The sequence below is a fragment of the Natator depressus genome, chromosome 11 (genome assembly GCF_965152275.1).
Source record: "Natator depressus isolate rNatDep1 chromosome 11, rNatDep2.hap1, whole genome shotgun sequence".
Taxonomy (NCBI): Eukaryota; Metazoa; Chordata; order Testudines; family Cheloniidae; genus Natator; species Natator depressus.
This window is the reverse complement of record NC_134244.1, coordinates 5106783-5130813: the sequence shown is the minus strand read 5'-3', so window position 1 is coordinate 5130813 and position 24031 is coordinate 5106783. Positions and strand designations below refer to the sequence as shown.

Genomic DNA, 24031 nt, shown 5'->3' with positions numbered 1-24031 from the left:
TTACTTCTATGATTTTGAGTGATCCCTCTTTTTAACGTTCCAGAACAGCATAAAAAGAAAGCAATTATGTTGTTCCACTATATCCTTCCAAATGTCAATACCCCCCTTATGCACTGTCACAGAGGGTGCAGTTTCCAAGCTTGCTCTGCTGGCCTAGTATAACCCAACAGGCCACAGCCATGACTACGCCCTGTGCTCAAGAGTCTCAGCAATTACTCCACCGCCACCTTTTTAAATCAGAAAGCATCCCCTGTTGTAGGTTTATTTATTAATGGTCGAAATAACTCTGCCCACAGCCTTAAAACAAACCTTAGTGTCCCAACTTAAAGTCCTTGGTCAATCCCTTCTTCTCCGTGCCTGGTTCTTCAGGCATTCTACTCCTTTTCCCTCTGCACGGGCTCCGAGTTCCTTCATAAATGAAGCAGTCAACCAAAATGATATCTTTCCATCCAGGTGTAATCACAGTGTTTTCATATTCCATAACTGCCCTCTCTGGGCCGACTTTCTTTCCAAGTGGTTTCAAGCAGCTTCCCAACTATTCTCTTTTTGACCCCTGTCCTGGTAATCATGACAGGAGCCAACTTCCCTCCTGCAGCTCTGTTCAGTGCCTTCCCCTAGTCTCCTCTTCCAGCTTGTTTCTGGGATGGCTGTTTTGAAGCTTCCTCCCTTTTTTAGGTACCTGGCTGCAGCTCTTTTCTTATCTTCTAATTCAGGTATTGACCGGCCCCTCATTAAGCGCCCCCTACTCATCAGGGGAGCTGGACCTGCTGCACTTGAAGGGGCCAGCCACCCTGTGACAAGCCCCCTTTAGCATTTATTCTAAGCTTAAATAATGCTAGTTTATTCTCTCATCCCACTGTATAAATCCAGCAGACAGTATTTAAACGGAAGCAGTTAAACAAAAGAAGTCCTTGAACAATTTTAGAATGTTTGGTGGTGTGACTTTGAAAAGAAATAAACTCAAGTTTTTAAGAAAGCATTACGATCAAGAGGAAAAAATTACTTCAGTGTCCTTTAATTTGCCAATGCACCGTTAGCAACAAATTCTTGAATCATGATGCTTGTAAATGATTCATTTTCAAACTCTTTGGCTGCTGGTATCTACTGCAGCCTCTGTGTAGCTTTAAAATGCCAATTTTCTATATTGATTAGTAAATCAATAACTCAATATTTATTTGTATTTATTCCAGTAACTGTCCAACACATGAAGCTGCCATTAATGTGAAAGGTCTCTCTTCCACCTCCCTCCAGTATGTTCAAAGCTTTGAGATACCAGAAAAAAGTGCCAATGTAAGCAACAATTTGAAATGAGAACAGGAACTCGTACATTCTTTATAAATATTTTACTATATGCAAGAGACAAATTAGACAGATTCTTTATCAAAAACAAATCAAGCTTTTTTAATAAAAAGAAATCATGAAAATGTTTTAATCAGTATTTCTAGAATGCCTCTTCCCTCTTATACTGTGAAATATTAGCTTGGAATTGGTACCATGTAACAAAATGATTAAAATACACCAATCATCGGTCTAGACTGGTGGTGATGTGACAGTGCAAAATGCAGGCCCCATGAGGAATTCAAATTTGGATTCAGAAATTGACCCCTTGATCATCAGGTCAACAGATGTTGGGAATGGAATGGAGGCAGCATGCTTAACCCAGTGGGTGAAGGGGTTTTGCGCCCCTGTTAAGCAATTACTTCTGGATGACACTCAGATATGCATAGATTGGTTCTGGAGGATGGTTAGTCCTTGTCAGACAAATGGAGGGTCAGTGCAGATCTGGGGTCATTGGAGGTGATGTTGGGAAAGAAAATGAAGAGGCAAAATGGGAAGTCTTAGAAAAAACTTTCTCAAACAAAACAAAACCCAGCAATCCAACCCACAAGACAGGAAAACATAAGAATGGCCCTACTGGGTCAGACCAAAGGTCCATCTAGCCCAGTAACCTGTCTACCAACAGTGGCCAGTGCCAGGTGCCCCAGAGGGAATGAACAGAACAGGTAATCATCCAGTGATCCATCCCCTGTCACCCATTCCCAGCTTCTGGCAAACAGAGGCTAAGGGCACCATCCCTGCCCATCCTGGCTAATAGCCATTGATGGACCTATCCTCCATGAATTTATCTAATTCTTTTTTGAAGCCTGATATGGTTTTGGCCTTCACAACATCCTCTGGCAAGGAGTTACACAGATTGACTGTGCGTTGTATAAAAAAAATACTTCCTTTTATTTGTTTTAAACCTGCTGCCTATTAATTTCATTTGGTGATCCCTAATTCTTGTGTTATGAGAAGTGGTAAACAACACTTCCTTATCCACTTTCTCAACACCAGTCAGGATTTTATAGACCTCAATCATATCTCCCCTTAGCTGTCTCTTTTCCAGGCTGAAAAGTCCCAGTCTTATTATTCTCTCCTCATACGGAAGCCGTTCCATACCCCAAATCATTTTTCTGCCCTTTTCTGAACCTTTTCCAATTCTAATATATCTTTTTTGAGATGGGGTGACCACATCTGCACACAGTATTCAAGATGTGGGAGTACCATGGATTTATATAGAGGCAATATGATATTTTCTGTCTTATTATCTATTCCTTTCTTAATGATTCCCAACATTCTGTTAGTTTTTTTGACTGCCGCTGCACATTGAGTGAATGTCTTCAGAGAACTATCCACAATGACTCCAAGATCTCTTTCTTGGATGGTAACAGCTAATTTAGACCCCATTATTTTATATGTATAGTTGGGATTATGCTTTCCAATGTGCATTACTTTGCATTTATCAACATTGAATTTCATCTGCCATTTTGTTGCCCAGTCACCCAGTTCTGAGAGATCCTTTTGTAGCTCTTCGCTGTCTTAACTATCTTTAGTAATTTGGTATCATCTGCAAATTTTGCCACCTCACTGTTTACTCCTTTTTTCAGATAATTTATGAATATGTTGAATAGGACTGGGCCCAGTACAGACCCTTGGGGGACACCACTATTTACCTCTCTCCATTCTGAAAACTGACCATTTATACCTACTCTTTGTTTCCTATCTTTTAACCAGTTACCAATCCCTGAGAGCACCTTCCCTCTTATCCTGTGGCAGCTTACTTTGCGTAAGAGCCTTTCGTGAGGGACCTTGTCAAAGGTTTTCTGAAAATGTAAGTATACTATATCCACTGGATCCACTGGGTCCACATGCTTGTTGACCCCCTCAAAGAATTCTAGTAGATTGGTGAGGCATGATTTCCCTTTACTAAAACCATGTTGACTCTTCCTCAACAAATTATGTTCACCTATATGTCTGACAATATTGTTCTTTATTATAGTTTTAACAAGTTTGCCCAGTACTGAAGTCAGGCTTATAGGCCTGTAATTTCCAGGATCACCTCTGGAGCCCTTTTTAAAAATTGGCATCACGTTAGCTATCCTCCAGTCATCTGGTACAGCAGCTGATTTAAATGATGGGTTATAGATTACAGTTAAAAGAAAAGGAGGACTTGTGGCACTTTAGAGACTAACAAATTTATCTGAGCATAAGCTTTCGTGAGCTACAGCTCACTTCATCCGATGAAGTGAGCTGTAGCTCACGAAAGCTTATGCTCAGATAAATTTGTTAGTCTCTAAGGTGCCACAAGTTCTCTTTTTCTTTTTGCGGATACAGACTAACGTGGCTGCTACTCTGAAACCTGTCAGATTACAGTTAGTAGTTCTGCAATTTCACATTTGAGTTCCTTCAGAACTCTTGGGTGAATACCATCTGGTCCTGGTGACTTATTGCTGTTTAATTTATCAATTCGTTCCAAAACACTCTCTAAAGATACCTCAATCTGGGACTGTTCCTCAGACCTGTCACCTAAAAAGTATAGCTCAGGTTTGGGAATCTCCCTCACATCCTCAGCCATGAAGACTGATGCAAAGAATTCATTTAGTTTCTCTGCAATGGCCTTATCGTCCTTGAGTGCTCCTTTAGCACCTCCATTGTCCAGTGGCCCCACTGGTTGTTTAGCAGGTTTCCTGCTTCTGATGTACTTAAAAAAAATTGGCTATTACTTTTTGAGTCTTTGGCTGACTGTTCCTTAAATTCTTTTTTGGACTTCCTAATTGTATTTTTATACTTCGTTTGCCATTGTTTATGCTCCTTTCTATTTTCCTCACTAGGATTTAACTTCCACTTTTTAAAGGATGCCTTTTTGCCTCTTACTGCTTCTTTTAATTTGTTGTTTAACCACGGTGGCTCTTTTTTGGTTCTCTTACTATGTTTTTTAAATTGGGGTATACATTTAAGTTGAGGCTCTATTATAGTGTTTTTAAAAAGTTTCCGCGCAGCTTGCAGAGATTTCACTTTTGGCACTGTATCTTTTAATTTCTGTTTTAACTAACCTCCTCATTTTTGTGTTGTTCCCCTTTCTGAAATTAAATGCTACAGTGTTGGGCCGCTGTGGTGTTTTTCCTGTCACAGGGATATTAAATTTAATTATATTATGGTCACTATTACCAAGCAGTCAAGCTATATTCACCTCTTGGATCAGATCCTGTGCTCCACTTAGGACTAAATCAAGAATTTTCTCTTCTCTGGTGGATTCCAGGACCAGCTGCTCCAAGAAACAGTCATTTAAGGTGTCAAGAAACTTTATCTCTGCATCCTGTCCTGAGGTGACATGTACCCAGTCAATATGGGGATAACTGAAATTCCCCATTCTTATTATTATTGAGTTTTTAATTTTAATAGCCTCTCTAATCTCCCTGAGCATTTCACAGTCACTATCACCATCCTGGTCAGGTGGTCGGTAATATATCCCTGCCACTATATTCTTATTATTAGAGCATGGAATTTCTAGCCATAGAGATTCTATGGTACAGTTTGATTGGTTTATGATTTTTACTTCATTTGATTCTACACTTTCTTTCACATATAATGCTACTCCTTCACCAGCATGACCTGTTCTGTCTTTCTGATATATTTTATACCCTGGTATTACTGTATCCCATTGATTATCCTCATTCCACCAAGTTTCTGTGATGCCTATTATATCAATATCCTCATTTAATATGAGGCACTCTAGTTCACCCATTTTATTATTTAGACTTTTAGCATTGGTATATAAGCACTTTAAAAACTTTTAGCTGTCTGCTATTACACGATGTACTTGAATGGGACTCTCTTTTATTTGACTGTTTCTAATCAGACCCTGCCTGTATTTTATCATTTTCCATCCTCTTGTCCTCACTAGGACATAGAGTTTCTCTATTAATAGATCCTCCCCTAAGGGATGTCCGAACCATGTTCTCCTCTGCACCTGTCGGCTTCCCCCAGCCCTTAGTTTAAAAACTGCTATATGAATTTTTTAATGTTAAGTGCCAGCAATCTGGTTCCATTTTGGTTTAGGTGGAGCCCATCCTTCCTGTATAGGCTCCCCCTTCCCCAAAAGTTTCCCCAGTTTCTTATAAATCTAAACCCCTTCTCCCTACACCATCGTCTCATCCACGCATTGAGACTCTGCAGTTCTGTCTGTGTAACTGGCCCTGTGCGTGGAACTGGGAGCAACCTTGGAAAACGAATTCTAAAGACTGCCTGCAGATCTTATGGTACATAAAAATGCCTAAAGCAGCTCAAAGTTCTCCAAGAAAATTCATTGGGCCACTGTGCAAACTTAAAATTCTGACAAGATCAGATTTTTGATCTGTAAGTCCATCTGGAAAGGGTAAATATTGCCAAATCCTCACAAACATAATCAAAACACCCAGGTTGGAACAGTGAATGTCTGTATCTACAAAGCTCAGAAGTATTATTCAGCGGACAATCAAAAGTAAGAATAACAAAGCATATAATTTTGCTTTTAGCCCTGTTAACCTGTTTTTGATAGTCAGATGGGCGAAGACCAAAAAATGAATCCCAATTTGAAAATTAGTCTCACAATACATTTTCTTGAATTGAATAACTGTGTAACATGTCAGAAGGTTTATGAACATCATTAAGTAAACTACCTCTGCACAATCTCACATTTTAGTACCAATATTCTGACACTTCTATAGCTAACTATACACACTTTTATATAGTTAATTTGACTATAGAATGTATAGGTTTGAGCTCTTTTGCAAAATGGTTTAGCTCAAGGCATAAAATAGTTCCAAGGCAAAGGGTTCTGTCAAATAAGAATAATTGTACAAATGTAAAATTGGTGCCATAATGATCAGAAGCCACATACAAGAGATATTTTCCACTAGCTGTCAAAGAGAATGTAACTTTAAAGTATACACTTTTTAGATTGGCCACTAGATAGTCAATTAATCTAAAACCGATAAACCTCGTAGCAGTCACATATCCATCCTACAGAGGGCAGGCAGTACATTACAATGAGAGTTTCCAGTTCTTACTTTTAAAAAGAGACTATCAGGACAAAAATTATATGTTTGTTTTTGTTGCCATTTTTTAAAACATCTCTGTTACTAGTAATATTTTAGGTCACAGGAAATGGAAACGTGGAAACTAATGTATTTCCATCATTTTTCTTGTTTATTTACTATTTGCATGTAATTCAAATGGAACAGTGAAACAATCTAATTTCACTTCCTGCTTTTCGTGTGATAACACTGTTTGGGTTCATAACTCTGCAACATGGTGTTTAAATATGTTTTTTAAAAAATTATTTTTTTTACAAATGCTTTTAATTTTACAGACACATTTACATAAGAACTGCCATACTAGGTCAGGCCAATTGGCCATCTAGCTCAGTCTCCTGTCTTTCGACTGTGGCCAATACGAAATATTTCAAAGGCAATGAACAGAATAGGGCAATTATTATTTCTATTCACTTTATGTTTTATAAAAACATTTTTAAAAACAGATCCTAATTGTTGAGTCTAAACAAACTGGCAACATCTTCCATATATTTTTACAATATCTTTATGTTTCAAACTATTGCATTAATTTTATTTTGACGCATATCATGTAAATGCTTTTTTAAAGCTAACTAAAGAGGGAGAATTCCAAAAAAGGCATTGAAGACAACAAAGAGAAACTGTCAATCAACATATATATACAGGTTTGGGAACAGTATATATCACCACACAGACACACAGGAATGCTCCTCTTTGACGACTAAGCAGTCTAACAAAAGCTCAAGACAATATGCCATGTCTGAACTTGATATTGTTGTTTCAGTGCATCTATTGCTATCATGCAAAATTGACTCCAGGGAAAAGGTAACTCCCAGTGCAAAAGGGAAGTATTTAAGTTTATATTTCCATACAGTTCCATGTGAACTTGTGGAATTATCTTCTATGAGAGGGATAACATCTCTTGGATATTGCTAGAAGTAGGTCAGCATCTAAGACTTAATCATTTTGCAGAATGCCCACAAGCCAATGGACAAGAGAACAATCATCATATTTTAATCAGATGCAAGTCAATTTCCAAGAAGAGTACACTAAAATTTCCTAAACATTTGCATCTCACTTCCTGTCAGCAAATTTCACATTGATGGCGTCTCCAGGAGTCAAAAGTCCATGGGTTTTGGCCTTAACTGGTTTAGTTTTGGGAGAAATTTTGATCTCAAAATTTTGAAGCAGCTGGAAAGAGACATATGTTGATATTAGACAGCTTATAAATTGACAAATACAAACTTATAATTCTAGAAACAGAAAACCAGTAATACTCCTTAGAGTTCATCACTACCACTAATGTTGCTGTCAGTTCCAGTGAACCTGCTTAACATGATTTCTCTGTGGGGAAAATGAAACAGCTCCAGGATGAAGACCATGGTTGACAGCTATGCTCCTCTGGCACGATGGAACTTTCTACAAAAAGAGAAAAGCTTGTCTGTGCAGGAGACAGAGCTTTTTCGGTGGCTGGCCTAAAACTGTGGAAAAAACTCCCACAGGAACTAAGGACTCTCTATGTGCAAGGCATGTATGTCTGACCTTGCCGTCATGAACAAATATATAGTGTGTGTATATAATGAAAAATATTCCAAAACAAAATACTCCACTGCACACACTTCTCCACCTGGGCAGAGGATGGAACAACAGAACATGACAGATGTTAGTCACATTCCTTAATGCAAGTGCTCTGATAATAAAGTGATGAGCATGATACAAGAACCTATATTGAACAGAATAACAATAACAGTCTGTCATTCAATCAAGGTGATTCTGCTGATATTAGACCATTGCACTGATGCCCATGATACATCCACTAAAGCAGCATGAGAACCAGCACATGGGAGAGACAGCAACTTCTTTGAAATGCTACAGTGCATTATACAAATGACTGTGGAGCACATCCAAGTAGATCAGTTCTGACTGTGAAGTCATGGTAAATAAATAAATAAACAAACAAACAAACAAATAAATAAAATTGCAAACTCATGTGGTTTGATTGCTCAATCTGATCCAAATCTTTTGGGGGATTCTTGGAGATGCATACATACAGTAGGAATTGATAGGAAAGCCTTCTCTACCTCAGGATGTAATACAAAATAATCTATATAAAACAGCAAAAAAGAATACATGCAGAAGCCTGAAAAAGAAGACACAGGGATCAGAGAAAACATGGAGACGGTGAATGTTTGATTTGAATGTTGGTTAGTATGGTCTGCCTCAGTCTCAGGATTACAAACCTTCTTCACTTTCTGGTAAATGCTCCACTGTTCTCAATACAACAATGTTTTAATCAAAATCCCATAACTGAGTAAAGAACCATCCTGCCATATGCCAAGGGAGCCTTTCATTTAAAGGTTGCAATTGACTTATGAAAATCCTTTTACATTAAAGTAATTTATTTCCTTAGTAATCTTACATTGGATGGATTTTGCTTGTACTACAACTGGGATTTACAATGTTTATTTCTGTAACGTAGATTTTTATTGACATGCTTAATTCTAAGCACATGTGTATTCTGAATGAAAAAGAATGCAGGATCAAGGCCTAGTCAACATTCTTTAAACAAAGCTTTTCTTAAATAAAAAGATATCCAAAGGCAGTTTGCATATTAAAGAGCTGATACTAATATATTTTTATCTCTTTATAACACTGTCACAGATTCCTCACCTGAATCAGTGCAAGGTGAATTTCCAGTTCTGCAATTCTTTTTCCTATACAACTGCGAATGCCATAACCAAATGGAATGGAACCAAAGTTGTCCACTCTGTCCGTATTGTCTTTCCTCAGCCAGCGCTCAGGTCGGAAATCATTTGCCATTGGGAAATTCTCTTCCTCATACGATGTAGCATAATGACAGAGTGCTAACTGGGTCTGAGAAAACAAATGATATTTTATTTTTAATTAATGCTGATACATGTAGCAATAATAATAATTCAGTTATAATTTGTATAACATGAAATATGATGGATAAAAAGATGATGTAGAAATTACATATCTGAGTTTTCACAAAGAGCAGTATCTCAAAATTAGATCTCCTTCTCATTGGCTCAAATTAGATCATCTTCAAAAACTTTTAGGCTCAGTAAAAGATTCCTCATGAGCGTGTATAAAAAGAAAATACACAAGGGAATGTAATATAATAAACCCTTTTATGTCTGTTTTTCTCCTATATGTATTGCCTAACACAATCAAAGGAAAAGAGGAAGAGATGGTTACTCACCCTGTGCAGTAAATGAGGTTCTTGGAGAGGTGTGTCCCTATGGGTGCTCCATTGTAGGGGCGACAGCACCCCCTGCACCTGGGATGGGAGATCTTCACCAGCAGTGCCCGTCAGACCGCGCGTACGCACCTCCCCTCTCTCGCACTGTGTGCGGGACGCATATAGAGTGCTGTGCGGTCCGACCACCCCCAGTTCCTCCTCTGCTGCAGAGCTTATATTTTCGTCTCTCAAGCAGAGGGGAGGTGGGCGGGTAGTGGAGCACCCACAGGGACACACATCTCGAAGAACCTCAGTTACTGCACAGGGCAAGTAACCTTTTCTTCTTTGAGTGACGTCCCTATGGTGCTCCAGTGTAGGTGACTATAAAGCAGTGACCCTAGTTGGAAGGCTGGGGCTTCAGAGCAACATGTACTGTCGAGGATAGGACAGCATGTCCAAGGAGAGTATTCATTGCAGCATTGTGCAAAAGTGCCAGGCAAAAGTGTTTGTTGGTGCCCATGTGGCAGCCTTACAAATGTCATCAATGGGGACATTATTAAGAAAGGCAAATGAGGTAGATAATGATCGTGTGGAATGTGTTCTGACTGAGATAGGAGGTTGTCTATCGTGGGGTTCATAAAATAAATGCATACAAATGTGCATACATGTAGAGAGGCATTGTTTTGATATAGCAGTGCCTCCGGATCCTTTGGTGGTGGATTGGAATAATCATGGCGATTTCCGGAAGCATTTAGTCCTGTCCAAGTAGAAGGCTCATGCGCACCTCACGTCTAGAGTTTGTAGAGCTGCCTCCTATTGATTACTGTGAGGCTTTCAGAAGAAGCAAAGGAGGTGTATTGGTTGATTGAGATGAAAAGATGTTGGGACCTTAGGTAAGAATCTTGGGTGTGGGCGTAGTTTAATTTTGTCTTTACAGTAACACTGTGTATGGTGGACATACCACGAGGGCTGTGAATTCGCCCACCTGCCTAGCAGAGATGATGGCAAAAAGAAAGGCCATTTTCCTTGATAGGTGTATGTAAGAACAGGTTGCCATTGGTTCAAACGGGGGCCTAGTGGGAGAACAGAAGACTAGGCTGGGCCCAGGCTGGGGTCAAGTCTTGTATATTGCAAATACCCATCAACAAGCACTTCATGAGCAGGTGTGTGAAGACGGAGTGGCCGACAATGGGGGAGGGAAAGGTAGTGATTGCCGCCAAGTGTACCCTAATAGAGCTATTGGCCAATCCTGGCTGTTTAAAGGGGAGGGTGTGTAGTGGGTCAGTGGCCGCACTTTGGCAGAAGAGGAGTTAAAGCAGGCTGGAGGGCGCCTGTGCAGAACCCGGCCAATCAGAGAAGGGCAGAAAGGCAGCCAGTCAGGGCCAGGCTGGGCCCTATATAAAGGCTGCAAAGAATAAGCGGCAATGGAGAGTGTGCTGCGTCAACCTGACGTGAGCTACATCAGCAGTGAAATCTAGTCCATTTTTGAATGTAAGTGTGTCTGGTTGTGTCACGCCTGCTATTCAAAAGTATCTGTTTGATTTAATCTGAGCAGGTTATTTCTGGACCCCAGAACCACAGAGGAGCCAGGCTTTAAGGCGGAGCATCTGCGGATTGGGATGGAGAATGCATCCTGTGTCCTGTGAGAGGATCCACGGTTTTAGGTGGAGACAGATCGGTCAGCATACCATCACGCGTAGAAGGTAAGTATACCAGACCTGTTGTGGCCATGTTGGAGTTATTAGTATGACATGAGCTCGGTACGCCTGTATTTTGCGAAGTACTCGGAATAGGAGAAAGGGAGGGAAGGCATAAAGGAGTGGTGTATCCCAGGTTACGAAGAACAAGTGTCTCAGCAATCCGCGCCCCAGTCCTGCTCCGGAACAGAATTGAGGGCAGTGGGCACTGTGTTGAGTGCCAAAGAGATCTATGATGGGACAGCCCCAGTGGTTGAATATGGGTTGAAGTGCTCGCATATCCAGCTCCCACTCATGATCGTGCAAGACCATCCTGCTCAATGTGTCTGCGGTTGTGTTCTGGGAGGTGCGTGGCTGAAATGGAGATGTTATTCTGGATACACCAGTTCCACAATTTGATTGCCTCTGAGCATAAAGAGTGGAACCTCGCTCCATCCTGCCTGTTGATGTAATACATGCAGGCAAGATTGTCCGTCATCACTCTTATGATATGATGTTTGAGAAGAGGTAGGAAATGTCAGCAGGCATTGCGAACCACTCGTAGCTTTAGGAGATTGATGTGTAAGGTAGATTCGGTGGACAACAATCTGCCCTGCACCGAGTATTCATATAGATGCACTCCTCAACTGATTTGGGAGGCATTGGCGTTTAGTATCCTACTTGGCGATGGTTGTAGGAAAGGAACTCCAACAAAGACGTTGCTGGGCTGTGTCCACCACAGCGGTGAGTCCTTGACTTGCCTCGGCATGCATAGAAGTTTGTGAATGCTGTGTTTGTGGGGGAGGTATTCAATACAGAGCCATGCTTGAAGAAATCGCATGTGTAATCTTGTGTGCCTGACCACAAACATGGTCACTGCCATGTGGCCTAGAAACTGGAGGCACATTTGTGCAGAGATCTGGGGGCAGACCCGTGCGATACCAGATCTGTTATAGCCGAGAATCTGTGAGGTGGTAGGAAGGGTCTGGCATGTATGGCATCCAACTGTGCACTGATGAATTCCAGCTGTTGTACTAGCATTAGAATGGACTTTCCTAGGTTCACGACGAGGCCTACCTTCGTGAACATTATTATATGGACAGCTCAGAGTGTTGATTTCAGAAGGGGCCTTGAGGAGACAGTCATCCGAGTATGGAAAAATGACGATTTCTTGTTTCCTTAGGAAGGCCACGACTACTGCAAGGACCTTGGAGAACACCTGAGGTGCCATGGAGTCTGAAAGGCAGTACTCTGTACTGGCTGGTGCCCACGACGAACTGGAGGAATCGTCTGTGGGCAGGATGTATGGAAATATAGAAGTATGCATCTTGGAGGTCGAAGGCTGAAAACCAGTCCCTCTGTTCCAGTGCTGGGATAACAGTGGAGAGGGTAACCATCTTGAAACATTGCAGCTTGAAGAATTGTTTCGATTGCGAAGGTCCACGATGGGGCCACCAGCCTTCTTCTGAATCAAAAAATAGTGGTAGTACAAACCTTGTCACATGTGCTGGGAAGGGACATGGCTCCCAGAAGATGACTTATTTCTCCCCATAGAATGGACTCATGAGAGGGGTCCCTGAAGAAGGACAGGGAGAGGGAATGGCAGGGTGGGATAGATAGGAAGGGGATGGAGTATCCTTCCTTGAATACCTCTAGAACCCACTTGTCCAAGGTGATGAGACTCCAAGATGGGGAAAATGGAGCTAGTTGGTCACCAATCTGTTGGAACATCAGAGAGGGTGGAGATGACTGGAACAAGAGAATGTTTCTAGGGGCCTCAACCACATCTTCAAAATTGTTGCTTTGGTGCTAGTGCATGAGAGGTAGCTCCTTGAGGAGTGCGCTGTCTACGTTTAATCGAAGGCCCTGTCAACGGCATTGGGTTAAGAGGTGTTGAGAGGTGCATTGTTGAGTTCAGGATCACAGGGGGCAGTTGATACTTCCCTGAGCATCCCTTTGGTGCTGGCATGTATATCCTGAGAGAACAAAGTGTAGCTCAAGAATCTTTAAGGGAGTGCAGAGAGTTATCTGTGCACTCTGAGAATAGTTCCTGGCCTTGGAATGGTAAGTCCTCTACTGCTGTTTGTACCTCCATAGGAAAGCCTGAGAGGTGGAGCCATGATGCACACCTCATAACCACAGCAGTTGCGATGGATTGAGCAGCGGTGTCTGCAGAATCTAGCGAGGTTTGTAGGGCTGTACAGGCTAGGAGGTGTCCCTCCAATATTAAGGACTGGAATGGCTCCTTTTTGGTCTCTGGTAGATCGTGACAGAATTCCTCCAATTTGGAGTAGTTCAGATCATTATACTTGGCCATGAGAGCTTCATAATTTGACATCCTAAATCGTAGCGTGGAGAGTATGCCTTGTGTCCGAATAGGTCCAGGCGTTTCCAATCTCTTCTGGATGACTAGATCGAGGTTGGTACTGATGGCTTCACTCCTCCACCGCATTGACCACCAAAGCATTTGGGGTGGGGAGCGAAAAGAAAAATTCAGCATCCTTCATCAGAACATAACATTTTCTGTTGGCGTGTTTGCAGGTCAGAGGGATGGAAGCTGGGGTCTGCCATAGAACCTTTGCAGGTTCGAGAAGAGCTTCACTGATCAATAGTGTGATCTCTGAGGAAGAGGATGTGTGAAGAATGTCCAGCAGTTTATGCTGCTGGTCTTTGACTTCCTCCAATGATATCTGGAGGGAATCCACAATCCTATGGAATAGATCTTGAAAGTGCCTGAAGTCATCGGCAGATTTAGGGGGTGGTGGCATAATCTCCTTGTCAGGTGAGAAGGAGGAAAAATTTAAAGTTGTGGGAGCCTCCTCTTCCTGCTCTTTCTCCTGTTCTTCCTCCCTGGTACTGGTGGTGGTTTGACTTCCTGAGGACGAGAGACTGATGGAGAAGGGAGAGGTGTAGGTCTCCAACTTTGCTCTCTGGGAGGGTTCCTGAATTGTGCCCTGTAGCCCAAGGGTCCCAATATGGCCAGTTTGGTGGGAGTGGCACATGTGGCTGCATCCACAGTGGTCCCTGCCAGGATTGGGGGCCAGAGTGAGGATAAGCCAGTGCAAATTGCCCAGAAGTCGAGGGAACAATGGAGCCCTTGAACCTCCTCCTCCTCTTCCTCCCTGGGGAAGGGAGGTGCTGTCCTCGGCGAAGAGAGGAAGGAATGTTGTGAATCCAGAGAGGAAGGCAGAAGTGGGGGGAGATCCCGTCAAAGAAGTGAAGACTCGGGAGTGTCAGATATCAGCAGGTCTTTAAGAAGTCTTGTGGAGGGGAAAGGAGCATCATTGGTGCCTTTGTAACACACGGTGCCGAAGAGAGGGTGTATGTCCCTGAAATTTTAGAAGATGGCTCCAGAGACTTAGCCGATGACTTGACCAGTGCCAAAGACTTGACTGGTGCTGAAGATTTCAGTGTCAATGATTCGGTTGGTGTCAGTGACTTGGCCGGTGCCAATGATTTTAATGGTGCCGAGGACTTACTCGGTGCCAACAGCTTTATCAGTGCCAGAAACAGTGTCGGTGCATAGCTCCAACAAGCGGGCTGCCTCAGTCCCCAGAGCTGGGAAATGGCATCGAGGTCTGAAGGTCTGGCCAGATAGGGTCTTTAAACCATTTCTTTGAGCCTGTACCAGAGGTACTCAGACGAGCCCTGGAGCTATGTCCCCTGTCGGATGAGGTTGAGGCCACCAACCTAGCCAGGGACAGCGTTCTGGCAGGCTGCACCTCGGAATGTGAGGAGGAGGAAGCCCATTTCTGGTCATCTGCACAATCACAGGATGACTTTCTCTTCACAGGGCATGGATAATAGGGGTCAGCAGATGACCTGGCAGAGCGTGAGGGCCTCTCTGGGGAAGAGTCCGGGCCCGGGTCCGATGCTGGATGTAGCAATCTCTCTATGAGGAAAAGTTTCAATCTAATGTCCCTGTCCTTTCTGGCGCTGGGTTTCAGGCGAGACAGTGTCTCCAGACAGCAGATACGCTGCGGGTGGCTGTCCATTATCGAGAAGGCAGCCCCACACGAAACGCACTCTTAAACTCGGGAGAGCCAGGCATAAGGGTGAAGGGAAAAGGCTTCACAGTCGGGAAAGGTGGGAAGTGAGCAAAACAGAAACCTAAACTATGAGAAGAACTGTAAAGATTAAGTTAAAACAAAACAAAACAAAATTTTGTAGATAGAAGGAGAAAGAAGAAGAGGAGGAAAATACTAACTACATTATCAGGTAAGGCACTCTCTATGAGGGAATAGGAGAAGTGGGCTCTGCTAGTGGATTCCGTCCCAGACCAAAGGTGGTGTAGAGCAGGAAGTGGGGGTGGTCAGACAGCACAGCTCTACATATACGTCCTGCGCACAGCACAAAAGAGGGGAGCTGCACATGTGCAGTCCGACGGGCACTGCTGGTGAAAATCTCTGATCCCAGCCGCAGGGGGCGCTGCCGCACCTATACTGGAAAACCCACAAGGACATCACTTGAAGAAGAACTGCATTTATAAAAAAAGAAATTGGAGACTAGATTTTGTTCTCAACTACTTTGGTGTAAATCCTGCATATCTTCACTGATTTCAACAGATTAACTCTGAATTTACACCAGTGTAACAGTGGAATTTGGCCTTAGGAGGTGACACAACAAGAGATAGCATGGCAAAGAACATACATCACAATTTATAATATAAAAACAGAAATGAATAGAAGCCACATGTGTACATCTAAGTGCAGAATTTAGCCATAAGGGTTGACACAACAGGCAGTTGCATCACTCCTTCGAAACATTCTGATCTATTTCGCAAACATATATCAGAATTAAACCAGTGGTTTCAAACACGTGACTCATGAGCCAAACCCACTCCCAGTGTGATGCATTTTTGTGGCCCACATGTCATACTCAGATTCTGCAAAATCTAAGCTTTCATTTTTAAAAAAATTAAATTTTTAACCTCATGATTGTGAAAATAACTTTCCAAACACGAACCAGGTGTAAATCAATGCAATCCTTGAGTCTGCAGACATTGTGAAACAATAACTTTGAGGGATGTGGGTTCCCCAGCTCCCTCATTAACTCATGGGTTAACATTAAAGTCTATTTACGACATTGTAACGGTCAGCATTAATTATTTAACTGATGATTATTTTAGAGCAGATGGGATGGGGAAGGCATAGGTACAAAACTGGGAATTGTGTCAGGAAGAGAAATGCAAGATGGAGACGGGAGGAGACAGACACAAAGGCTCATATCCACAAAGGGGACTGGACCATGGGTCTCCCACCTGCCAGGTGGATGCTCAGCACACCAGGCTATAAAATTATTCTCTCTTTGGCACACTGACGAACTATTTATTTAAAGCACAACAGCTTGAACAGGAGGGATTGAGGGAGCCCCACGTCAAAATAACCCATAACTCAGTGGTTAGAGCACTGTCCTAAGAAGGGGGGAGAACCTTTCCCACCTCTTTTCTCTGTATCAGATAGAGGGGGGAATTGAAAGTGGGTCTCCCATATCCCAAGTAAGTACTCTAACCATTGGGTTATAAGGTTGGCACCACTCTCTCCTCCTCTTCCGCCAGTTGTTTGTGTGGAGTGAGACAGATGCCTAACTCAGGACTTGTCTACATTGGCACTTTACAGCGCTGCAACTTCCTCACTCAGGGGCGTGAAAAAACACACCCCTGAGCACTGCAAGTTTCAGCGCAGTAAAGTGCCCGTGTAGACAGTACACGAGCGCTGATAGCTATTCCCCTTGTGAAGGTATTTTTTTATAGCACTGGGAGAGCTCTCTCCCAGCGCTATGCTGTGACTACTCAAGCCATGTTAAAGCGCTGCCATGGTGCTAGTGAAGACATGCCCTCATTCTCACAATAAATGACTAAGGCCTGACTGCAGCAGAACAATTCCTGGTTGTGGATCACTAGCAGAGATAGGTGCCTCCCTGCAGCCCAGATTTAGGTGCCTATCTCCTAGAAATGGATGGAACTTAGGACATACCATTCTTGTCAGAATTTCCCATTGGCTAGCTTAGGCTAGCTCCTTGCCTAGTGGGCTGGCTTTTGTGGATTGTATTCTTAGACACCTATCTCTCCCCATTCATTGTATAGGGAGCCTAGGTGATATGGATCTCGTTATTCCGATGATTTTCCAGGTAACACCTAAATCCCTTTGTGGATTCAGGCCAAGACAGTGGAAAAGTAGAGAAACAGAAATGAGAATGTAGAAGAAAGGAAAACAGAGATCAGAAATAATGGCAGTACTAAAGGTGATCATTTAACCAAGAGAGATGCTGTATGCAATAGATAAATAATAAATAATGTTAAGAACACAAAGGTCTGTTTCTTTACACTAAGGCCCTTTTACTTTGCTCTGACAATGTAAAAGGATTTTAGAGTAGGAGCAAATTACACTTACATCCATTTAAAAGGCCACTTAACTCTTCTATAGCAATGTCAGGGAGCCTTAACGTAAATGAGAATCAGGCCTTCTAAGTTTAGTTACTTCATAAAAGCATATTCTACCCTTCATCTTGTGTAAGTCTCCAAATGGTATCAATGAGAGTTCCACTGTGAACTGAGAGTAGTTTGTAGTCCTAATTTTATACCTTGGCTATGACCATAATTAAAACAAAAATTCATCTCTCCCAACAGAATGAGTTTGATACCCCAAATTACACTAATTTACAAAAATAATAAAATGTGTGCTCTAGTTTGAAATCTAATCATAGCAACCTAATACAAATTTATCAACAGCCCTCTTTGTTTCTAAGGTACCGAAGAGTAAAGCCAAAACTGAAAGACTCATCAGAGGGTGAGAACCAGTCCTTCTAATAAGGAAAACACTCACATTTCCATCAGGATTTAGGTAAAAAACACAGTCAGTGATAAAATTATTTTTTTTCACATAAATGAACACTATTATAAATTCCTCTTTCCTGTGCTTCCATCTTTGGTGATATCTTGCAAAGTCACACAAGTGTACTTCTGTCTTAATGGAAGACTTTACATACATAAAGACATAAATCTGTCAGTACTGGTCTAGGTATATTTATCCTGCCTCAGCATGGTAGGGATATCCCTATAGGAGATTGGGCCAGGGATAGAAGATGACCTTTTGAATTCCTTTCCAGTCCAACATTTCTATGATTCTATGATGAAAATCTGTTCCTCTCCCTCCATAAGGCCATCACACAACTCACCCCTTTAGGTATCAAGTATCCTCCAACAACCAAGTCTTCTTGTGTCACTCTACCATTTCCTGGCAATACTGGGAATAACCTACAGACAAATGTTAATGAGGGATTCAGCATCTATAATTTATAAAATTTACAAAGGTTTACAAAAGATCCAGTTTAGCTACCACATTAACATACACTCAGAGTGAAAAGAACTGCAGCAAGTATGGATTCTCTTGGGGACCAAAAGAGTGTGGGGCGCCATGATCTGTCTATTGGTCTCTATAAGACTAGTTGCTAGTATCTCTTTAGTTCTAATTTTGGCTCTGCCAGAGAAATAATAAGAGACAAGATGGGTGAGGTAATATCTTTTATTGGACTAAAGTACCTTTTCCGGACCTGAAGAAGAGTTCTGCGTAAGCTTGAAAGCTTGTCTTTTTCACCAACAGAAGCTGGTCCAATAAAAGATATCACCTCACCCACCTTGTCTCGCTAATATTCTGGGACCAACACGGTTACAACAACATTGCAAACAAAAGTGAAATAGTGGGTAGCCTTAACATGATAAATTAATCTCAATGCCTCAGTTTCTCCATCTGTGAAATAGGGATAATGATAATTCTGTCATTTTACTTCCATGAGCACAGGTACTGCTCCTGGCTAGCAGAGCTAGCCACCCCTAAAAGGGAGAAGTAGGCTATGTGTCCATGGCCTCAAGAATGGTAGCAGTGGGCACACTCTCCCTGTACTCCCTGAGGCACAACTTCTCCAGAACTCCTGCTGAGGTGGTATGGTTTCACAGTCCCTCACAGTGATCAGTGGTCTAACGGCACAGTCAAGCTCCTAATTATCTATTACAGGAACATTGTGAGCATTAATTAGTTAATATTTATACAGCACTTAGAAAACATAAAGTATTATATAGGTGCTATGTATGATATTAAATTGCTCAGAATGCACTGAGTATACTGGTGATACAATGAATAAAAGTAATAGCAGCCACCACCACCAACAGCAGAAACTGAAAACATATTTTAGCTTGGACACAAGAGTCACTATAACCAGAAAGAAACTGGCAGACAACTGCATGTTGATAATTAAAAGTTTCACTTACCTCAGGGTTTCTTTGAGCAGGCCTCTAATCAGTGGCAATTTGGGGACATCATCTGAAGTGGGAACTTGATCTTTTCCCAGATTATTGACTATCTCTTCATACACAGATTGCTGAACTTCAGGATGCTTTGCCAACAAGTACGTTGCCCAGGACAAAGTGAAAGAAGTCTAAGAAAGAAACCGCCAACATCATCAGGAAAAAGAAAAAAATAATGAAAGTAACTACAAATATTTAATTCAATGCCAGGAAAAACAAGCAGTTTTCAACTAAGGATTCACTATGTACACACACAGTTATAAAACAAAAGGATATGAGTAACATCTGGGTTTCAGGGCATGGAATCAGTCTACCTCATCCTCTACCTCAGCCCTTTTCCACCTGGAAAAACACACCAGAACTACCCCTCCTCCATATTTCTACAAGTGAAAGATCAAAAAGCGACAAGAAAAGTAAACTACAAAATGATATATGTAATACAAAAGCTATAAACATGAATGGATGAAATTAATAGCTAGTTCTCAAATACTGCTGTGCCTTTCCTCCCAACAAAAATATTCTGCAGGAAACAGAATGATAGAATGCTATGCAGACCATTTCCACCCGCTGTAAGCATATTGCATTCTCCTCACAGAATCCTAGTAACGATAACATTGATATTACCATTTCTAGAATTATATCTCATCATTTAGTTACTGATGCTGTAACATAATATGCATTTTTTGGCAGTTGGAAACTACTAATATGACATAATTCTACCTCCTATGGAAAGTTTTCCTACCAATGCTTAAGGGGAGTGTGTGTATAAATCAGAGTTTAAAACAACCCAGCATAATTCACCTTTTTACTCTCTTCATGAATAAGCTGTTTCCATTAAAATGACATATTCAAAGAAAACAAATCACACATTTAAGATACTAATGATCATGAAAGACTGTACAGAATTACAGGTTTCAGAATTAGGAATTTAAGGAGACACTGGCATACTAATAATCATAAATCCCAAATGTGGCTTGCCCTGCATAAGCGCACAAAGGCAGGGATAAGACACAAGAACAGGAGCCATGTCCCCATCCTTCTCTACACCAGCTAAATGACTGAAGTTGGTGCAGGTGCATGTGTGTGTCGGAGACCACATGTTACCACATCCAAAAAGAAGGTACAGCAGCCTCTTTTGAACCTGCTTCCCTCAGAACTCCTCTCCACAGACAGAATACCTCCAAGACTGACTGATTCAGTGTCCCTTGGCAAGCATGGCAGTTTACTTTTTTATAAATAACATCTTCGATTACTAAAAGTGAAAGAAGATTTAATCTCTAATTTATTTTTCACCATTGAAAAATAATGTGGTTTGAGTTTGCATTTTTCTCAGTTTATATACTGAAAACAGATTATTCAGTTTCATTTTTGTATAGTTAGTTACCAATCAATTTTACTACAACAATGTTGGAATTTTTGGGTTGCCAACAATATACTGGTAAAAATAAATTTATGGAAATATTTCTGTTGGTATAACTTTACAAAATTGGAATCAGAGAGCAAGTTTGACATGACAGTGACCTTTTCGGTTTGTGTTTATTTGCAAAAATAGGACACAATGCTGAAAATCCTGTCCCCAAATGTGTCTACTCTGCAATGTAAGGCCAGGGTTAGTAGAACATGAGTTAGCAGACCATGGGTTTGTTTACCTAGGGCTTGAGCATCTACACTCATTTGTAACCCCAAGTTAGGAATTGTTGAAACCTGGGTCTCAACCTGGGGCTCCAGCGTCTACACTGCATTCTGTGAGCCCAAGACCAATCACACATATCCCTGACTTCCTTGCGCCCTCCCAAAATGTGAACACTCTGCCCTTTGTTCATAGTGCAGTGTGGGAAAACTTGACCAGCCACCAGAAGACTGTCCAATGGGCAAAAAGTTGGCTGGTGGGATTGCATAATACTTTTTGTGGACTCCCTGTGCATAAATTTAGTGGGGCTGCATCTACACTGCAAAGCAATAGGGCTTGAACCATCGGACCCAGCTTGACTCAGGCTCGGACCCTCCCCCCCGGGGCAGGTGCCCCTGGGTCAGAGCCCTGGGTTAGTGCGATTTGTGTGTAGATGGAAGGGAGATTAGGCTTCAGCCAGAGTTCAAACCCTGGGCTTACATTTCAGGGTAGAAATAGCCCAAGAATCCTCTTTTTAGCCTTCCGTCCCTATAACATCCTTCACTACAGCTCAGTTCTGGGCTGCTCCTCTCTGAAGAGGCTGACATTTGTGCCAAACTACACACAAGAGTTATTGTGATATAAACAGTGTCTCCTCTCAGGTTCCCAGGTCCTTCACATCCTCTTCAAAACTGGCTCTGTGCTACAACAGCCAAAATGCTTGGAAGCCAAATAACAGCTTTAGAAATTTATTCAAAATCTTTAATAATCCTTGTGAGCTCTTTCAGTTTCCATCATGTAACAAAACCTGAAATGCCAGCATTGGGGAAACAGGGCTCCCTCCATTTCTATCATGTACCAGAAGGGGGGAAGCCAGAAGCACATGTTTCTCATAAAGTAATCATTGTCAGTTGAGAAAGCTGTATAAATGCAAACACAGACTCTGTTGTCATGAACTAGTACACTGCCCTTTTGGTTTAATGAAAACTCTCTCCACCTAAAAGTGGAAAATTAGGGCTTTGAAGGGCTGGAAAACTAATGGGATGAATAAATTGTGTTTTATTTAAATAAACAATAAAAAGCTCACCAAGCTCATAAGCCTCTGGAAAACTTAACCAATGGAGTAATTCTAATATAGAAATAAGCCCTTACATATGCTTTTTGTTCAGAGGCTAATAAAGTTTCTTTTTTTCCCAACCTCCCTCCAGACCGCTCTCACACCCAGAGAAAGCTGAATCCAATTAGCAACAAATGAGCTGGATTTTTATTTCAAGCTTACTGGCAAACAAGCTTGTACAGGGTTATAGATCTTCATCAAACCCTTCTAGGCTTGATCCAAAAAGCTTAATTACAATCTCCAGCACATGGCTCATTTATATCTCTGTGGATGAACCCAATCCTAGAATGCAATTCTCAGCTGTGCTGAGCCCATGCTGTGGGGCAGGGAAGGCGGAGGTGGCTCTAAAACCACCTTTATGCCACCTCAATCTCTAATCCACAGGGATGTTCTAACATGGACTGTCAAGAATGGTTCCTTAGGCATTATGTGTATCATACTCTAGCCTCGCCGCCTCCCACTCCCAACCAGGCTCCATCATGCCCCGCCCCTGCCTTCGAATGCCCCCACCACACCCCATCATGCCCCCTATACCAGCAGGGCTGGCAGAAAAACGGCACAGATTTCAGGCTTCCTCCATGCTTGTGACTTCACATCATCCCCATACGGCTGGTCTAAGATCCCCTTGATATCAGTCTAGTGGTACAAAGGGACTTTAACAGAGGCCACGTATCTTATCTATAATGTCTCTCAATGATTAATTGTACATATATCAAAATCCATTAGCAAGTTCTAAATATCCCTATTTTTTTAAAGAGAGACCCTCAATAGAGTTGCCTATTTCCGTTTTTCTGAAGGGCCATTAAATATTTATTCCATCCCCAAACTAGAAAAGGGAATTTAAGAAAAACTAACAAATACATATATTTCTATTAGACTGTGAAGTAGTGTCCTATAGGAAATGGTGGAAGCCCCATCACTTACAAAGTTCAAAATCAAATTGCACTGTAGAGAGTACATTTTGGCTTCAGTGGATGGACTATATGAACTAGTACGTATTTTCCATTACTACTATGATTCCATGATTCATACATGCAATTTATGATGCACAAAAACGCTTACATAGCACTGGCACTAGGTTGCAAATGGAGTGGATTTATACAGCAATAAAATTGTCCAAACAGAAAATGATATAATAATCTTACTGTGTCCACTCCTGCCAGAAGCATTTCAGTCATATTAGCATAGATCTCTTCCACAGTAAGCTCTTTATTCATTAGGAGATAGGTGAGTAGCCCACCTTTTACTTCTTCTCCTTGGTCCAATTGGGACTGAATAGCCTTTATCCTGTTGTCAACGTGGATTTGACCTTTTAAATGACAAAAAAAAAAAAAAAAAAATTTAAAAATCCCCTAATCATTGTTCAGCCCTTCTTTTCTTTCCTCCCTTCTTTCCGATTTATACTTCGGTGATTACAAACATGGCACCTCCAGTGTAGAGGTGGGTGATGCTAAAGAAGAGGTCATACCACAATGCTTAAACCACCCCACAGATTGGTCAGATGCTGACCTCATAGAAAAAAGAACCATAATTGGCATATTCTTGCATGAAGACCACACAGACAAACACACACACAAACAAACAGGTGACCTTGGTAAAGCACATAATCTCCACCTATATTTTAATTCCTTTTTCACAGCAAGTGCTACTGCAAAAAAGAAACAATGTGACAAAGAAACCTGAAAACAAAGAGATTGGAGTCTGTTGTTGCTCAGATGCTGTTAATATTAATCAGAGGTCTGCAGGGGAAAGGC

At 41.7% G+C, this 24031-nt stretch overlaps 1 protein-coding gene across 1 annotated transcript in view; it reads right to left on the bottom strand.

Annotated features, from left to right (window-relative positions):
• Positions 1 to 3646: 3646 nt before the first annotated feature.
• Positions 3647 to 24031, bottom strand: part of CYP27C1 (cytochrome P450 family 27 subfamily C member 1) — a 43681-nt gene continuing 23296 nt past the window's right edge. Inside the window, exons 5-9 of the mRNA XM_074966770.1 lie at positions 23423 to 23586; positions 19516 to 19682; positions 18426 to 18504; positions 9042 to 9245; positions 3647 to 7562 (exon numbers count right to left, since the gene is read on the bottom strand). Coding sequence (XP_074822871.1) covers positions 7446 to 7562; positions 9042 to 9245; positions 18426 to 18504; positions 19516 to 19682; positions 23423 to 23586 — 731 coding nt within the window. The 3' untranslated portion in view covers positions 3647 to 7445. The remainder of the gene's footprint in view (positions 7563 to 9041; positions 9246 to 18425; positions 18505 to 19515; positions 19683 to 23422; positions 23587 to 24031) is intronic.